The sequence below is a fragment of the Poecilia mexicana genome, unplaced genomic scaffold (genome assembly GCF_051168715.1).
Source record: "Poecilia mexicana isolate PSO_F unplaced genomic scaffold, ASM5116871v1 scaffold_22, whole genome shotgun sequence".
Lineage (NCBI taxonomy): Eukaryota > Metazoa > Chordata > Actinopteri > Cyprinodontiformes > Poeciliidae > Poecilia > Poecilia mexicana.
This window is the reverse complement of record NW_028263391.1, coordinates 1,171,104-1,188,343: the sequence shown is the minus strand read 5'-3', so window position 1 is coordinate 1,188,343 and position 17,240 is coordinate 1,171,104. Positions and strand designations below refer to the sequence as shown.

The 17,240-nt window shown below is 37.3% G+C and overlaps 1 protein-coding gene across 1 annotated transcript in view; it reads right to left on the bottom strand.

The window, feature by feature from the left end:
* akap6 (A-kinase anchoring protein 6) overlaps positions 1-9,238 on the bottom strand; it is a 40,922-nt gene extending 31,684 nt beyond the window's left edge. The window contains exons 1-2 of the mRNA XM_088002807.1: positions 9,074-9,238; positions 3,095-3,355 (exon numbers count right to left, since the gene is read on the bottom strand). Of these exons, the coding sequence (XP_087858933.1) occupies positions 3,095-3,355; positions 9,074-9,238 (426 nt within the window). The remainder of the gene's footprint in view (positions 1-3,094; positions 3,356-9,073) is intronic.
* Positions 9,239-17,240: the final 8,002 nt, after the last annotated feature.

The window sequence follows — 17,240 nt, the reverse complement described above, 5'->3', positions numbered from 1 at the left end:
TATTACTGAAATAAAGTGTGACATTTAACAATGACATTCTGACAGTCTGGGGATTTTCAAACTTGTTTACTCTTCTCTAGTTTCTTTGGGCTCCTCTACAGCAAAAACTGAGCAAAAAAACCATGAAAGGTTTCCACACCTTTTTACAGCACAAACCAAACTATTGTTTCCAACATTTGACACATTAGGTTCAAGATGATGATATTGGACAAAAATATCCTGCAACAGTCTGAGCAAGGCATATTATGAATTGATCGATACCTGCAGTCAGATAAAAAGTATATGTCCTGTATTCTTATGCAAAGGGTTCTTGGGATTTTAAAAACCTTCTTATTTGGGCTTTATTTTGTAAAACAAACAGATATGGTGAAATCTGAAGTGTGTAGTTTTGTGTGGCTGCATTTGAGGTTAGACAAAAGAGAATATAGAAAAAAACATCTAGAAGCTGTAAAAGTGGCAAGACCAGATAATCTGTTAAAACTCTAAAACTGACAAAGAGGGTGCATTCTTTAAAAACCTGTTTTTTATTTATGTGTACAAGTGCAAGTGTTTGCAAGTAGTGTTATCCCTAGAAATTTTAATTAGTGTTTTTTAGCCATGCAGTCACCATCTAACTGCATAGTATCAGTCAGCTGTGATCTTAATTAAAAATATGTTATTTTTGTTTGTCTGGACATTATTCAGATAAATTTGTGTGTTGTGAATACACTTCTGGTACTTGTGTTTGTTGTGACTCATAGCAACCCTTGCTCCTTTCTCATACAGTAATAAACTATAGCGCAAAAATCGAAGCCATTCACAAGGCCAAACGCCAAAAACAGACAAATGATTGTTAAAATGGAGTTGACTTTTCTTGAAATGGAGCTCCTTCTGTGTCTCTCCATACAAATGACTGCTATCAATACTTCCAATCTTCATTTTTCCTGAAGCTCTCAGCCTCTTTCTGCCAGAAATCAATGGCTTCCCACTGAGAGTTGTGACAATGATCAAAAGTAAGAGGCCCACTTTCTTCAGATAAACTCTCATTTCAGAGAGTTTCATCATTAGGACTGGCTGTGTGTGTGCAAATAGGCTGGCTCATTTATGTTGTGTGTGATCACAGCAACAACTGTGAATGCCTCAACAAGATCATGTTACAGATATTCTTTTAGAAAAAAAAACTACAGCTGATGTTGCTCGGTGACAACGGCTGCATTTCCGTTGCTCTGTTGTTTCAGTTCTTGTTGCTCAAACTTTTATTTTTATAACAGAAGTCATTTCTTATAAACAAATTCAACATTTCCCTTTTTTCCAGCAGAATCACATGTCAAGTGTCAAGTAACCACTTAATTGTTCCTAATCAATTAAGCTCACTACACACTTTTGTGTAAGACATCATGAAAAATAAATATTTAAAATCTTTAAACTTTAGAATTTGAAAATATTTTTTGTGTAGGAAATAATTTCAAATAATTTCTCTAAAAATATATTGTACATTATTTCTTAAGTTGATTAGAGTGTCAAGCAATTTTAATGAGTAATTCATGACTGTTGAATTGCTGGACTCCAGTAATTTCAGCACTTGTAAGTAATATCATGGACTGTCTTCACAACACATATCACAAATTAAATTCTGAAGCTTATGATATTATCATGTAAAAACTTGAACACTAAAACCAAAATGTTTTGTCATCTAAATCATGTGAAAATGTTATCTTTAAAATGCTTAAGATAAATGCATTACATTTGGTTACATGTATGATTTGTAAAAAAAATCATTTATCGTTTTTAAAAATTTCCTGTGTTAATTTTGTTTTAAAATAAATTTTTGTTGTGTGATGGAAATCATGCTTTACCTCCGATGTTGGACTAAAATGTCCAGTGTTACTGAAAGAATTTCATTAGAACTAACCTCAGAAAGTGTTTCTACACAAGATGGAGAAGTAAAACCTACAACATATATTTTTGTTTTCTGAGAACATTTGCGACCATCACTGGATGGAGAATCAATCATATACATTTTTGAAAACTAAAATTGCATGGCAAAAAGTTTCTTCTCTCAAAGTGTTTGCATTGTACTGTGATGGATGTAACTTGAAGCAACTGAATTCATCAGCTGGTTTGTGTCAGCAGTGAAGATGTGATTATACCTGTGTTAATAAAGTCATCCTCTTAATTTTGCATATTTATCTTTTGAGTCAGTATAAGTTGGATGTCATTCATTAGCATATTTCTGTTCATTGTCTCAGAGTGGATTGAAAGTGTACATTGAGTTCTCAGCATGTGAGGGCACATAGAAATACATGCATTTATTTAGCTTTGTGTATTTGCTTTTCTAGTTCAGCGGGTGCAAGTTGTGTGAGCGTGTGTGTATGTGTGTTTATGGTTGTCAGTCACACTGCGGGGCTAGGCTAATTAGCGCAGCTAGCTTTTTGCTGTGTGATGTGGGCTGATTAATATCCTGTTAACATCCCGTTGCTTCTAAGGCTAACTGCTGTTTCCTCTATACATCCATGGCTTCAAAACAACCATGTTTTTGGTTGGCCTCATTAAGATGATGCATTACTAAACATAGCAGCAGCACATAGACATGCAAGAACTCAATAAGTTGTTTTTTGTCTTTGTTATAAGATGTAATATTGCAAACACTTTTGTCAATGGAAAGCTTAACATGTAAAAGTTAAGTGCCTCTTGAAACAAAAATGAACTAGATGATCTAGTCAAACATATGCTCTATGCAGCCAAAAATATTCTTTCTTCTACTGTCACACACAACTCTGAACTTGAGTGACATTCCCTTCTTAATCCATCGGGATTAATATATGAGCCCACTTTTGCAGGAGAACCACTCTGAGGTGGTTCTCCACAAGGTTGAGGGTTGAGATTATGAGATTTTTCTTTTTACCATTCTTCCAGAAATGCATTTGTGAGGTCAGACACGGATGTTGAGTGAGAAAGCCTGGCTCACCACTCTGCTAATTTATGCTGATGATCTTCTACTAATCCCATTCTTCAACACCAAACTCACTCGTCCATGTGTTCTTTTGAATTGGGGTTAAATTGAGACATATGGCTAGTATCATAATAAAATTCCCACTATCACTGTTAGTCCTACCTTGAAACTTGAAAGCTGCTCGGAGGCACCCGTCCCCTGTCTGAGGCAGGAGTTGAAGATGAGCAGCTCTGTGTCTCGAAGCCATGCCTTAAGCTCCTTGATTCGAGCCTCCAGCTGCTCCAGCAGTGAATTAGTCATTGGGGACAAAGCTGAGCGAGGACTTTCAGCAGCCACATCCTGACCAGCGACCAGCAGAGTATTCACATTTGATGACAGCTTTTGCTCAGAAGAACATGGTACTGAATGCTCTGAGAGAATTTTCTGAAAAATAACAGCAGAGAAAAAAAAGGATGGAACATTAAGAAGATCTAAATGTATACATCAATAAAATACTGTGTTTCTGATTAAACACATGGCTGAATGACAGAGTAATCAGGACATTATAGATAATACCAGCGTTGCAGTAGAAGAGGAAGTTATACTCAGAATATTACTGTTTAGATTAGTAAACATCTTGGTAAACAACATTAATAAATCTGTCTTATCAGTCTTTTATTATATTCTCTGTGCCATTAATGATGGTGCACTGTACTTCAAATACTGCCGTATTTAAAGTCCTCACTTTAAAAACATTTTGGGATATACTTTACTATTTTTTTTTATAGTGATGATGAAATTAAATTGTGATCCATTCCTCCTTATAGAGAAACAATGTTAGTTGCATCTGGTCTATATCCAAAATAATTTAAAAAAAAGAAACATGTTTAAGTTCTGATAGAGGAAGAGACCTGGCAACGCAGCGGGTGCCAGGCCTGGTTAAATGACTGTGCAGGTTGACCAGGAACAAATGTCCAAAGAATGTTATTCCTGAAGTAAGACAGAGATGGACCTGAACAGAGTTTACTTCACATGCTGAAGGTTTGCAAGAAGTAAATGTTCCTATGATTGGTGGCCTTTTAACTCTGAGGTCAAAAGGCCACTATCACTGATAGTTCTACCTTGAAACTTGAAAGCTGCTCGGCCACCATCATTTATTACCTAACCCCAACCCTGGTCTCATAAAATATTATAAACAATATTCCTCTTTATGTTTTAGAGGACAAAACAAGGTTTCAGGAGATTGGAGTCAAATGTGATCCTTGAACATGTATTAGGTCAAGTAAATTTGCTTTACACACCAATCATGTGGTAGGAACTTGAATGTTAAACACTAAAATATGTGTGTGATAATATATTGCTTGTTTTAAGCCCTCATATTTGGTTACTTCTTATCATATTCATTTACTTTTAAGTCCAAACATCAAATATTTAAATTAATTTGAAGTTTATTTCAGCTTCACTTACAGAGATGTGAAGTTCACACACAATACAAAATGTTACTTTGACACAATACCTACTTAAAAGAGCTTAGAAGATTAATCATTGTTTCAAACTGAAACATAAATACGCTTGACTCGGTGTGTGTGTTCTGCATAGGTAATTTTTCAATTCCTTTCAATCACATAGTGAGACATAGTAAGCCTGTAAAAAAGACCAATTCCTATGAAGGTTTTTGGAAGCAAACATAATGATTGTCATGCAAAATGAGAATTTACAGCCTTACAGAAAATTTGAAGAATTTGATGAGATTAAGGATTAGCTACTTCCAAAATGAAGACAAGCTGAATATCCTGTCAGCAGCCAAGTCCAGGACCAGCAGGAGCTCAACAGGAGTCAGCAAGTACAGAAATATGTTGTGGTCTGTTGGTGGTTGGGTTTTGGTTTTCTCTTGTGTTTGGTTTTTGACTATTTTTTGACTTAGTTTTTAATGATCATGTTATCTTCATTTTATTTTCTGATCTTATTATTATTAGAAACATATTGTCTAATTAGTTCATTCCTTTATGTTTATTCTTGTGTTCTGTTCTTTGTGCTTTATGTAGAGCAGATGCATCACATGCAGAGGCTGCTGTTTGATTCCTGACCCAGACTGTCTTCCACTTCTCTCTGCCCTTTTTCCTGTCCAGATACTAATCTGATGAATTAGTATGAATTAGCCACTAGTGGCACAAAAACATTGAATGATAAAATGAAAAGTATGCTTTTCGGCTGGTTTGAAATCCAACAATAAAATCATGCCTTTGAATTGCAGACTACTGCTCAATCCATCATCTGAAAATGGAAAAATTATGACTCAACTGCAGACCTATTAGAACATGGCTTTCTCATAGGTTTCTTATTGGAGCAGTAGACTGAGAAGTAGCGACGTAAAACAGGTTGGAAACTGATAAAACAAAAATTTGTTGTCTCAGCTATGGCTTTTTATGGAAGAGTTGCAGGTAGAAAAGTATAAAAAGTTCACTGCTATGTGTGGTAAAACATGCACTCTACCACCAACTTAAACACACCGTCCCTATGGAGACGGTGAAAGATTCTCAAGCTTGTTGGATAGATGGATTGGGTTAACTAAAGAGGAATCCTTGAAAAAAATGCAACAAAGATTAAATCGCCTCACACTAAACGAGAACCTGTAAAAAGCCTTGAACACAGACACTCTATACCCACAGAGCACCGAATGTTTAGCAAAATAAATTATACTTTACATATGCAAAGCCGGTAGAGATATAGTGCTGAGTATTTACAGCAAGATTTCAATCAAAACGTGTAAGTATTGACTCTGGGAAGTTCAGTATAAATGGATGGCCATGCTTTTTCTAAAAGGTTTTAAGAGCCATGCATCTCTTCCTTTGCCTGCACATTATAAGAAAACCATTGTGAAGTATGTGTACTTTTGTATCAAACTGTTCACTGAGTTGAACAACAAAGAGAAAAGCCCATGCATGCATAAGAAAAGTGTTTACGCCAAAATTAAGAAGAGAAAAAATGAAAACTAAATCACAACTGCTTAATTTTCCTCAATATTTTAGCTGCGTCTGCATCTGCACATTCACTCTGACACTTGCTCATAAATTCTTCATAAGGCCACAATAGTTCAGAGGAAAGACACAGGACATCAATTCCAGTTAATTCCCAATTTGCATCAAAGCAGCAGATGCCAGCACAAGCACTGATAGGCCAGTTAATATGCAACTGGGACGTCATGTTGGGATGATGGCAAGAAAGTGACTAAACAAGAGGATGTCAGCACAAAAGACTAAATAAGCAAAAGATCTTCACATCTCAGAATACTGATTAAGACAATAAACTGACAATCAAAGTAAAAATGAATCACGGAAAACTACTAGTAAAAAAAAGCCAGAAAAGTGTTCATAGAAGATTCATTGGGGTAAGTTGGGATTCAAAGGGAAACAGGATGAATAAGACAGTCCCCTCATACGGTGCTGCATGATACAAGATAATCGAAAAATAAAAGCAAGAGACAACAGGAGAAGCACCATCCAACAAAAGTTAAAGCTGCAGTATAACTTTTATAAAAATATGTTGTTTTTTTACATATATTTTAAAACCGTCAACATGATATAGCATAATATGAAAAACATCGAGCTCCTCTGCCTTCTCCCTGTGATACTACTGCCATCTGCAGAAATCCACTGATTGGTCAGAAACAGCCAATCAGAACCAGGATGAGGGTCTTGGCACTGTCAATCAGGCTCATGTAAACTTATACCTTCCCCCTCATGTGCTAGCTTTTTATAACTGTTACTGCATGCTTTGGACATAATTATCTGGTTTTGTTTTTGTCGTTTCTGGGTAACACATGATACAAATACATTCAGTGATGTTCTTGATGGACAGATAGCCAACTCCTTAATTTTGTCGAGGCTTTGTTTACTTTATTCATATTGTGGTAGTATTAATATTTTAATGGGTAGCTGACATGCATGGACACTACGCTCCATATTGTAGGTAGTTGGTATGGATGATGAGGGTATAAATACAGTAATAACACCATGGTGATGCATTCTTTAGAATGTGTGGTTCTTCTGGCTCATCGTCTTCATTCTCCTCCTCTGGGTCAGACTCTGACTCCAACATGGGAGGTTGGATGGACGAGTCTTCTGCTGCTGACATCTTTAATAAACTTGGGAATAAAAAGTTTCTCTGTTGGTACATAATTGTATCGCTGCTATTAAACTACAAAAATGGCCAACTGGGGTGTAGTGGAACGTTGTGTTACCTGGAGGAGGGCGGGGCATGAAATGTCTCACATTTAAAAAGACAGCAGCAAAACGAGTTGCTCTTAAAAGAGCCTCAGAGCAGAGGTAAAGGAGGGTCTGTGGAGCTGCAATAACCAGGAATTCAGACCAAAGGATTGAAGTTCTATTTTATATAGACCATAACATGAATGATTTACATGTGAAAAGGCAAGATTTAAAAGCATGACATGTCCACTTTAAAAACAATTTTACTTTGCAATGTAATGACTTGGAATTGGGCCTCTTGTTTCTTTAAGAAGTTCCTGCTCTTTCCAACACTCCTTTAGTGCGTCATGATAACAGTTATTTTTCAAGCCTTTAAAAACGTTTCACTGAAAAGTCATTTGTATGATGAGCTCAGCTAACTCATGGTTCCACCAGTTGTTTGCTAATTGCTGCTGCTGCTAGTCTGGAGGAGCTGAGTGGGGTTGTCATGGGAGACAGGCGGTCTGTTTTGAGAAAACTCGGCTTGTAAACTGCAGCGTCAAGGGGAAGCTTCGTCAAAAAGGCAGAACTCTGTTATACCACTCCCTGAACGGTTGTCGTGGGATTTCAAGGATTTCTCAAGCATGAATTAAAGAATCAAGGCAACACTCCAGGTATTTTGTTGATGAGAGAATAACACAATTTAAAGCTCAATGGTGATTCTGGGGAACACAATTATGTATTATTTTTATGTAATGCTGCTCCTTTAAAATCAACAGATTACAGGTAAAACAGAAGTGAACATTTCTCTGCAAGACGTTATCTTGAATCCAAACCTTAGAGTACCTTTCTGTAATGCTAAGTTACATATGTATTGTGATGATTGTAAATGTGAGCTGCATTGTTGGGCTTGACAAAAGGTTTGAGCCCTACTGTGATGTTTTATCCAGTGGAATCACAGATCACATTTCAGGACTTATAATAAATATTGGATCAATTAGAAATATTTTGTCCCTCTATGGTACGATGCAGACCAAAGAGGGACAGACTCCATCTGCACAAAAACCAAAAAGCCCTGTTTTAAAAATCACTAAATTCAAGTTTCTCTTTCATTCTGGTTATTATTTTTAAATTACTCTTAAATAAATGCACCGTAAATAAAATATAAAAAGTCCTATATTTCTCAAAGTTAGAGAAAATATAATTAACATTTTTGTATCACCAACCAGGGTATTTTTGCATGTTGGTGACAAATTGACAAATATATCGGAGTCTGAATGAGTCCAACTGTTTCCTCAACAGTAATAGAAGTTTAATCACAGTCTGGTTATTGTTGCGGAAACACACACAGCAGAAAGGAAAGGATGAGAGAGAGAGAGAGAGAGAGAGAGAGAGAGAGAGACTCGTCTGCTGCTGCTGCTGTTTAATTTCTAAAATGAAATCGGTCTCAGAGAATTTGATACATATGTTAATGTACACACACTCCCAAAAACTTTGAATGTGTGCATGAGACAATTATCTTTGTGTTTGACTATGCATGAAAAGTAATGACACACATGCAAACACATGAACACACACACATATGGTGTTCCATACTCCATTATTCCTCTCTGTTTGTGTGGCAAGCATAACTTATGTTTCATTTTAACCTCCCGTTGAAGCATTCCCTCTCGCAGATATAAAATACACGGCCACTTTAGCTGACATCACTCACAGGCCAGTGAACAGCTGGAGAAAGAGGCCGGTCAGCTGAACATAGAAACAACAAACAAGCATGGCAGCAAAGAATGTGCAGAAGAATGAAAGAATGAGCTCTGTTCAGGAAAACCAGCAGCTGATTTTCTGTTGGGCCAATTGGAGAGCTGGAAAACAGAAATATGCTTTCTCCATTACAGCCTGGCTCACCACTGTACAACGTTATTAGATATTTTACATCTTCCCAATAATATTAATGTGTTTGTCCTTTTGCGGGTATTACCTCTAGTTGCTGCCAAGTGTGTGTGAGGTTGTGTATTTTGATGTGCAAGTTGCTTGGTAGTTCAGACCCACTCCTCTTCAGACTGGCAGCTTGCCTGAGCAGACTCGTCTTCCGGCTCTCCATCATCATCAGCTCATCCAGACTGCTCTGGAGAGGAAAACACATGCAAAACACAGACAAACTTTACATGTTCCTTTTGCTTTAATGTCTTTCACGTTCAATTCTGGATATTAACAGCCTCACTGGGTTTACTAAAACGGTATATATTTTGGCAGCAGATTTCACTTTACATGCACAGACCGCATTATGATAAAAACTGCTGCAGAGGTAAAAACATTATTTGATGGCAGGATGCTGAGTGTAACTGTTTCTTTTCTTGAATAGACATGGCTTTGCATCACAAAGTCTTGTCGAATAGCTCACTTCCGTTTATTCTGGTTTGTGTTTTTGTACCAAGTCAGATGGAAGAAAATAGCAAACTTTTAGTCTCTGAAATCCCTCTTCCAGAGAAACAGTTACACTGCTGCCTTTCTTTCCTTTGTACTTGACAACTTACAGCATTTTAACAAAAGAGCCAGTTTTAAAATCAAACAGAACTGCAATTTATTTCACATACATTGTGACTAGCATCTAAAATCACGAGTTTATTAACTCGTAAACTGCCACCATGCTATATACATCCTGTTAGTAAGAAAACCAGAGAAAGTTTCCTTTTTTGGTTATGTTGGTTTTAGACGCGTTTCAGATTTCCTCCCTTTCTGCTCAACTCAACCACAGTCAGGTTAGAGATGTAGAAGTCCACAGAGGCCATATGACAATATTCAATGGTCAAATCATGACATCAATGAAGCCACAGCCACTAAGAACAAGACTTGTAATGTTTTACTTTGAACAGTTCCTAGCTGACCCTTGTGACCTAATCAACATGGAAGACGTGTTGGTGTAACTTGGTTTCCACCACTGAGCGGTTTTAGTGGAGGATGTGAGCGTGGTGCAGACAGATGTCACATTGATGCCAAACATTGGGCTCTAAAGTACATATAGTTCAGCCAAGCTGCACCAAAACTACTATGATCGATTCTACTTCACCCCCTAAACGGAATGCAGTCCAACATTTATCCAACGTGGCCTAATTCTTCCACAGCGCCCCCTGGAAATATTTATGAAATCAACCCCAAGCCGAGAATCATGTAATTCGGTGCATGTGTAACTTGTAGGACCTATGTAAAATTCTCTAGGAGCCATTGCGCAAACTCAACAGGAAGTCGGTCATTTTGGATGAAAGTGTGGTACATTAATGACATCACTAGTTCCGCCTGTTAGAATGTCCCTCAGCGGCTGGATCAAATAGGAGACTTGAGGCAGAGGAAAGGTGCAGACCCACTGGGTGTTTATTCAGCAACACTGATGTTGGTTTACTCTGCTTCACAGCAGCCTCGGGTCTGAGCAGCAGCCTTTTATCGTCCACTACTCCTCCCATTAACAGACCCACCAAGAAACAAGGTAAAAACAAAATGCATGAACACACAACAAATTTTCACAAAGGTAGCAGTGTGGGTCCATCAACCACACTGGTAGGATTTGTTATCTTTTATTTTGTTTTATTTAAAAGTTTTTTTGTTTTTTTTTTACTCTTTTGTCTGATTCTAATGTCAGTGAGAAAAACTTCATCATTTTCACACAGTGTATGTAAGTATCTGGCTTCAGTTGATACTGATATTTGTTATAGATCAATTTCCTTGAAAATCTGTTTTTCTGTTTCCATTGTTTACTTCATATTTGTAGTGTGTTGTATGAGACTAGACATTCTGGGTATCTTTCTTCAGTTTTTGTATATTTTTCTGTATTTCTTTGCCATTTTGTTTATAGCAATGACATATTTATTCCTAACTTGAAATTTTATGTTTTCACATCATATTTTTCTTGTTGTTCTTGTTTAACCCACAGAAGTAAATGTTCTATCTTTAGTAACTTTACTGTAAAACTGTCCATCCTGTTCACTTGTGTTTGCCTAATTCATCCAGCTTTTTTCCATGTGTTTCCATCCGTCCCCTCTCGTAAATCCTGCAATAGCTCCATCTTTTTTTTTACTTAATTTTCTGCCTCTCTTTTTTCTTTCCCCTCTTTTCATTTTCTGCATCGATAGCTACTTGATTCTACTTTTCCCTTGTCCTTTATCATTAACGCCTGTGCCTGTTTGAATATTTAAATGTCTCTGCTCTGCCTGCATTTTTGTGTGTGTGTGTATCTGTGTGTGTGTGTGTGTGTGTGCGTGCGTGCGTGCGTGCGTGCGTGCGTGCGTGCGTGTGCGTGCGTGCGTGCGTGCGTGCGTGCGTGTGTGCGTGCGTGCGTGCGTGCGTGCGTGCGTGCGTGCGTGTGTGTGTGTGCGTGCGTGCGTGCGTGCGTGCGTGCGTGCGTGTGTGTGTGTGTGTGTGTGTGCGCGCAAGTGCGTTTTTGCTGCGCTGTCATCAAAAAGGTGGTGGCCATTTTTCAATGTCAACTATTCTGATGGAGATGCTATTGCTCTTCACTTCATGGCCATCCATCCCCTTCAGATAGCTAATAGCCACGCCACAAAAACAAGGAATCAATGGTAAAAAAAAGAAAACAAGTGGAAAGTAAATATGTCAGCGTCACATTCCTCTAACAGAGAGGAAATTATACAATTTATCTGCTGATGGCAAATATTGATTTAAAAAGGGGACATGGAGCTGGTGGGGAAGAAGAAGAAGAGCGCTGCTGTTTTGTTGTTGTTTGTGTGAAAGACGCCACTGATGCAAAGTCAAAGAGGGAGAGGGGGAGCGCGTGAGATAGACGTGTTGATTAAAATGCATGAGATTCAAAGTTTGAGATAAGTGCTGAGAGAGGGATCTTGGTAAAATAGGAGAGTGGAAGGAGGTGGGTTGGGGGGGATGCATGGATGGCTAGTTGTGATGTATTCATGCCCCCAGTCAGTCTTCATGCAAGGATGGACTGAGAAGCGCTGGCCTGGAGACCAAAAAAACGCAAAGGAGGAAGAGGAAGACGAAAAAGCAGATTGAGGAAGAGAGAAAGGAGGAGAGTAAGAAATGCAACAAATAAATGTGAAAACTTGTCAACACTAAAAGAAACATGAAGGCTCAGGCCAAACATCACAGAAAAACCCACCCAGAAAATTTGCTTGCACACAACAAAGGTACGAAAGGCCTCCAAGCTGAGCAACAACAGAGCTTAAGAATGAAAAAGTTTGCTGTATGAGAAAAGAGAAACAAGCTAGCAACTTGAACTTCAACTAAGAAACCAGAGCACTTAGCCATGTTAGCATCTCAATACGTCATGAAAGGAGACCATCATGCTTTCAACAAAAGAAAGACTTTGAATATTTAAAATCGACTTCAGTCATCAACAAATTGGCAGTTTATACTGCAACATTAAAAAAAGCAGAAATCCCAAAAATATAAAGCGTGACCTAATCAAAAAGTCAAAAAATGTTTTCAAAAGATAATATTTTTTCTCATATTTCATCCCATCAATAGTATCAAGAGAAGTCAGAAACATAAGACATGTTTTTTAGTGTTACCAAAAAACAGACTTTTTGGTAACACATTCATTAACCTTGTCTAAATACAGAAAATGTTTCAAAGAAGATTGTCTGTTTTGACGGAGAAAGAAAAAAAAGTATAGATAAACAAAATGGAAAACATTTTATCCAAAACATTAGGAAACTACCCAGCTTTCTTTTCTTAGGGTACATGTTTGAGACTATTTTTTTTTGATCTGCAATTATTTGTATTTTTCTGTCTTGTTTCACTGAAAAAATACATGTCTAATTTATTGGTGTGGAGATAAAAAGAAAAACAAAATCATATTTTTGCATTTTTTTAATCAATAAGTAGCCTCCCTGAATAGTTTCAACTTGCTGAAGATGGCTTGTGGTACAAAATGTTTGGATACACTTCCTATATTTTGTTCTCATGTTAGTTCGGTGCTTAGCTGTGTCTCTATTCTGGAAGGAGCTACTGCCCAAGCTACAACTACCAAAACCTTACTTTGTTTTTATTTTCCCAAAGAAGTCATAACTGAATGGGTTTTTCTGCCTTTCCAAGACAGCTGTGGCAGATTGTCGCTCTGGCTGTGGATCTGCTGAAAGGAAGGGACTTTTCTCACCTGTTGATCACATTAAGTTCCTTAGATTTATTCTTTTTTTTTTCTTTCTTTTCTAATTAGATTTATATGATGTGAAATCTGCGATGGACTGGCGACCTGTCCAGGGTGACCCCGCCTTGTTCGCTGGAGATGGGCACCAGCACACCAACTGACCCCACTAGGGAGAAGAGTGTAAGAAGATGGATGGATGGATGGATGGATGGATGGATGGATGGATGGATGGATGGATGGATGGATGGATGGATGGATGGATGGATGGATGGATGGATGGATGGATGGACGGACGGACGGACGGACGGACGGACGGACGGACGGACGGACGGACGGACGGACGGACGGATGGATGGATGGATGATGTGATGTGAAATTTGCAGCAATTGTAGGTCAGGTGATGTGTAGCCCATTCTTTGAATCCCCAGTGTGATTGGGATGTTTGCTATTTGCTATTAAATTAGTTATTCTACTAAGAAATATAAGCACTGATTCTTATGTTTCTGCATGTAACAGAAACTTTAGCAAAACATATTTTAAAGTACATGTAAAAACTTAGGGGATAAATGTCTTACAAAGCAGAAAAGCAAATAGAAAAGAGGGAGTAGGGAAGAAAAGAGGGATGGGAGCAGGGGAGGAGAGGGTATAGAGGGAAGAAAATCAACAAGCAATCATAACTTTAATTTGGTCTCCATATTAATGAGCACAGAGCTGAAATGTCAGCAAAAAGGCAGTCATACATGAAAAACATCTAATGTAATTTGAACATTAGATTTTTTTCCCCCTTGCTCTTCTCACAGATTCATCCACCAAATGAGGGAAATTAGAGGCTGCATAGCAAAGCGACTTTGTCAAAAGTGTTACAAATTTTCTTTTTCTAGAATGTTTTTTTCAGAACAGTTTTTATTTCTGTTAATAAATGTGGTGGCTTCTGATGCTTGTGACCTCTGAATGTTTTTGTTCAGAAAGTTTGAAAGGTTTTGCCTGTGACTGGTGCCTTTTTTCCTCTTGATTAGCTGCAAAAAAATAACATTTATGAGTGAATTATGATGATAATCAATATGGATGGAAAAATAAAAAAATAAATTTAAAAATATTGGTTGTTACTGGGAAATACAACTTATAATTGGGTCCATGTTTTCTTCACACAATTCTCAGAGTAAAAAGATCAAATCCTGTAATTAATTTTGTCCTTAAAACAGGCATTTACAAAAGCCACATGAACCCTAACATAAAAATGTTGCTGTAAATTCATAAATAACAGCGGTCTTCATACAAATATTACCATCATATTGCTGCTTTACATGTTTGTTTGCTTCTTATACTGTATATCAGCACGTATCATTTTCACAATCAGTTCTCCTACTGACTGAAGAAATTCAGACTTTTTATGGTGGAAGTCAGTAACTCTTGTCATTTTGACTGTTTACTGTATGGACCAAAAACAACAGAGGACCGCACTAGGATAAACTTATGATGATCTTCATTTCAGTGCCCAACATATGGCAGGTTCTTATGGCATTAAATCTCCACCAGGCTAACTAAAATGGTTAAACCATATCCCAATAATTTAAACTCAAAGTGCAACACTCACCATCTTTCAATTTTGGGAAGAGCAGCTGTAATAGACATGATGGGCCTCTCTAGAAATCAGTTTGTTCCATCCAAAAATAAGTTTTTAAACTGGAGCATCTACAAATTCTAAAACAACTGTATATAAATCTTATAAAGTCTATAAAATGCTACAAGCCAGAGAGGCCGCTACATTCCCAGGTGTTATAACCACTACTTGGATAATAGAAGGCAGCATATCTGAAATTGGACCAGTCCATTAGATCATTCATGGATGAATATTGAACAAATACAAGAGATGCAGAATTTTCCATTTATCAGTTCATCAATCGGTGTTGACTCCTCCATGAAGACCTGCTGGAAGTAATGGAAGTTAACACTGTTTTTTTTTTTCATTTTACTGTGCTTTTAAGGTATTTGTGTATCTAAAACTAAAGAGTCTGACATTATTTTATTGAGTGTCATTAACTTTCACCTCTTGTTGATAAAAGGAGAATAAACTAGTGTAATTATACATTTTGCATAAATTTTGACTATGTGTTGGTGTTAGTTTCTGAAAGTTTAGAAAAGCCTTCTGTCAGAGGAAAAAGTGGGTGAGACTTTGGCATTGCAAATGAGGCAATAACAAAAGACCTGGCAACATGTTTGAATTGTCACCATGGAAACTCGATGAATGAGCCATTTGACTGACCAGTAAATACAGCCTTGCATCGAATCACGTGTGTATGGAGGTTGTGTGGTTGGCTCTCAGGGTATTTGTACAAAACAAACAGTTTGAGGTCTTTATAAGTCTGCTGAGATAAACACAAATTTAAAGAAAAAATATGGGAGAGAGTAAAAACTGAGCAGTATTCATCAGTGATCATTTAAATCTTAAAGGAAACAATCTCTGCATTACTTCATAAATTTATTTACTAGTTTATATATTTTCAGATTAAATGGAAAATATCCCTAAAGCTGTCATATAAAACATCTCTCAATTTTTCTTTGTAGACAGATGACTCATGCAGTTAAATAAATAGAAAGACAAGGCAGAAAAATAACCCAGTAAACATTACCTAAACAACAGACTTCACCTGAAGATGTAAAACTGTCAGAAAAACAGCACTGATTAGTTCCTGAAACAGAACTGAAAAAGAAAGCTCAGGAAAATGCAACTTATTTGAGAGATTTGTAACTCTGGTGCAGCTTTTTTCTATTACTTTATTCTATTACGCACTACAAGTAGCTCTGCAGTATGAGTCGCATCAGTCAAAAAATGCAAAAACATATGTTTTGTGTTCTCTTCATAAGAGAGAGGAGTATAAGTTGCACTTATTTAGAAATAATCAAACATAAGGGGAACCTTGTTAATGTTACTGAAAGGTTCTGGTGACTCATGGTGTTCAGTGACCTGCTTCTTAAACTCCTAACTGTCAGCTTTCTGTCCGGATACACTGATGTCCGATATCTAAATGAAGACCGACTCCGGAACAAAGATGTTTGTTTAAAGGAGAAAAAAATCCAAACCTACATGTGTGAAAAACTGACCCTAAAATCACAGAGATGGACATTTAGTTCAACAGACACCTCATGCAGCAGATTGTTGCTTTTGTTACAGTCAGCTACCTATTCTCAAAAAAGTTTGGGATGGACGGGACAAAACGCTTGTGCTAATGTTATAATAAAGAACATCAGATTAGCTAATCCTCAGCCGTCTGCATCGGCTCTCCTTTCGTATGGTGTCACCTGCTCCTCTCATACTCAGATGAACCGTTTTTAGCAGAAAAAACAAGATTTGTACCTAGAGGTTATTTGCACCATTTATTTATAACCAAAGTGCAAAGCTAGAAAAAAGTGCAGGATTGTGTCATAAAAGCTGAGTTTTTGAGAAATGTCTTAACCTAATTAATCCAACCAAGCTGTTGGATTAATTCAACATTGTTGTCACAATGAACACCAATTCCAACTATGAATGCATCCTAATGCCACAGATTATCCCTAACAGACCAGGAGCAGAAGTGTTGATAATCAAAAGGCTGACTGAATATAGACACGACCTAAAGCAACTAGTGGCTACTTTATAGTTATTTGCAAATGTAAAATATTTAATATCATAGGAAATCCCTAATCTCACCTCCTACTATAACCATACAAAGTTGATTAGATTAAAAAAAAACTTCAAAATATATGAAATATTTATTTAAATCAGATTACTGTATATCATCTAAGTCTATGCTTGTTTCCCACCAAATCTCTGAACAGGCTTGGAGCCAACCTTGGTATGACTTTGGCTCAGTGCTCCACGTCAAACTACTTTTAGTTCCACGTTAGATTTCAGCTTGTTTCTGCGTGTGAGAGAGAGTTAGTGTCAGGTTTCACTCAGAAAGTGTTCCTGGGAAGATGAGGGGGTCTCAAGAGAGACGAGATACAGAGCTGGAGAGAGAAGGGGCTGAGGAGGGGGGGAAGCTAGTGAGAT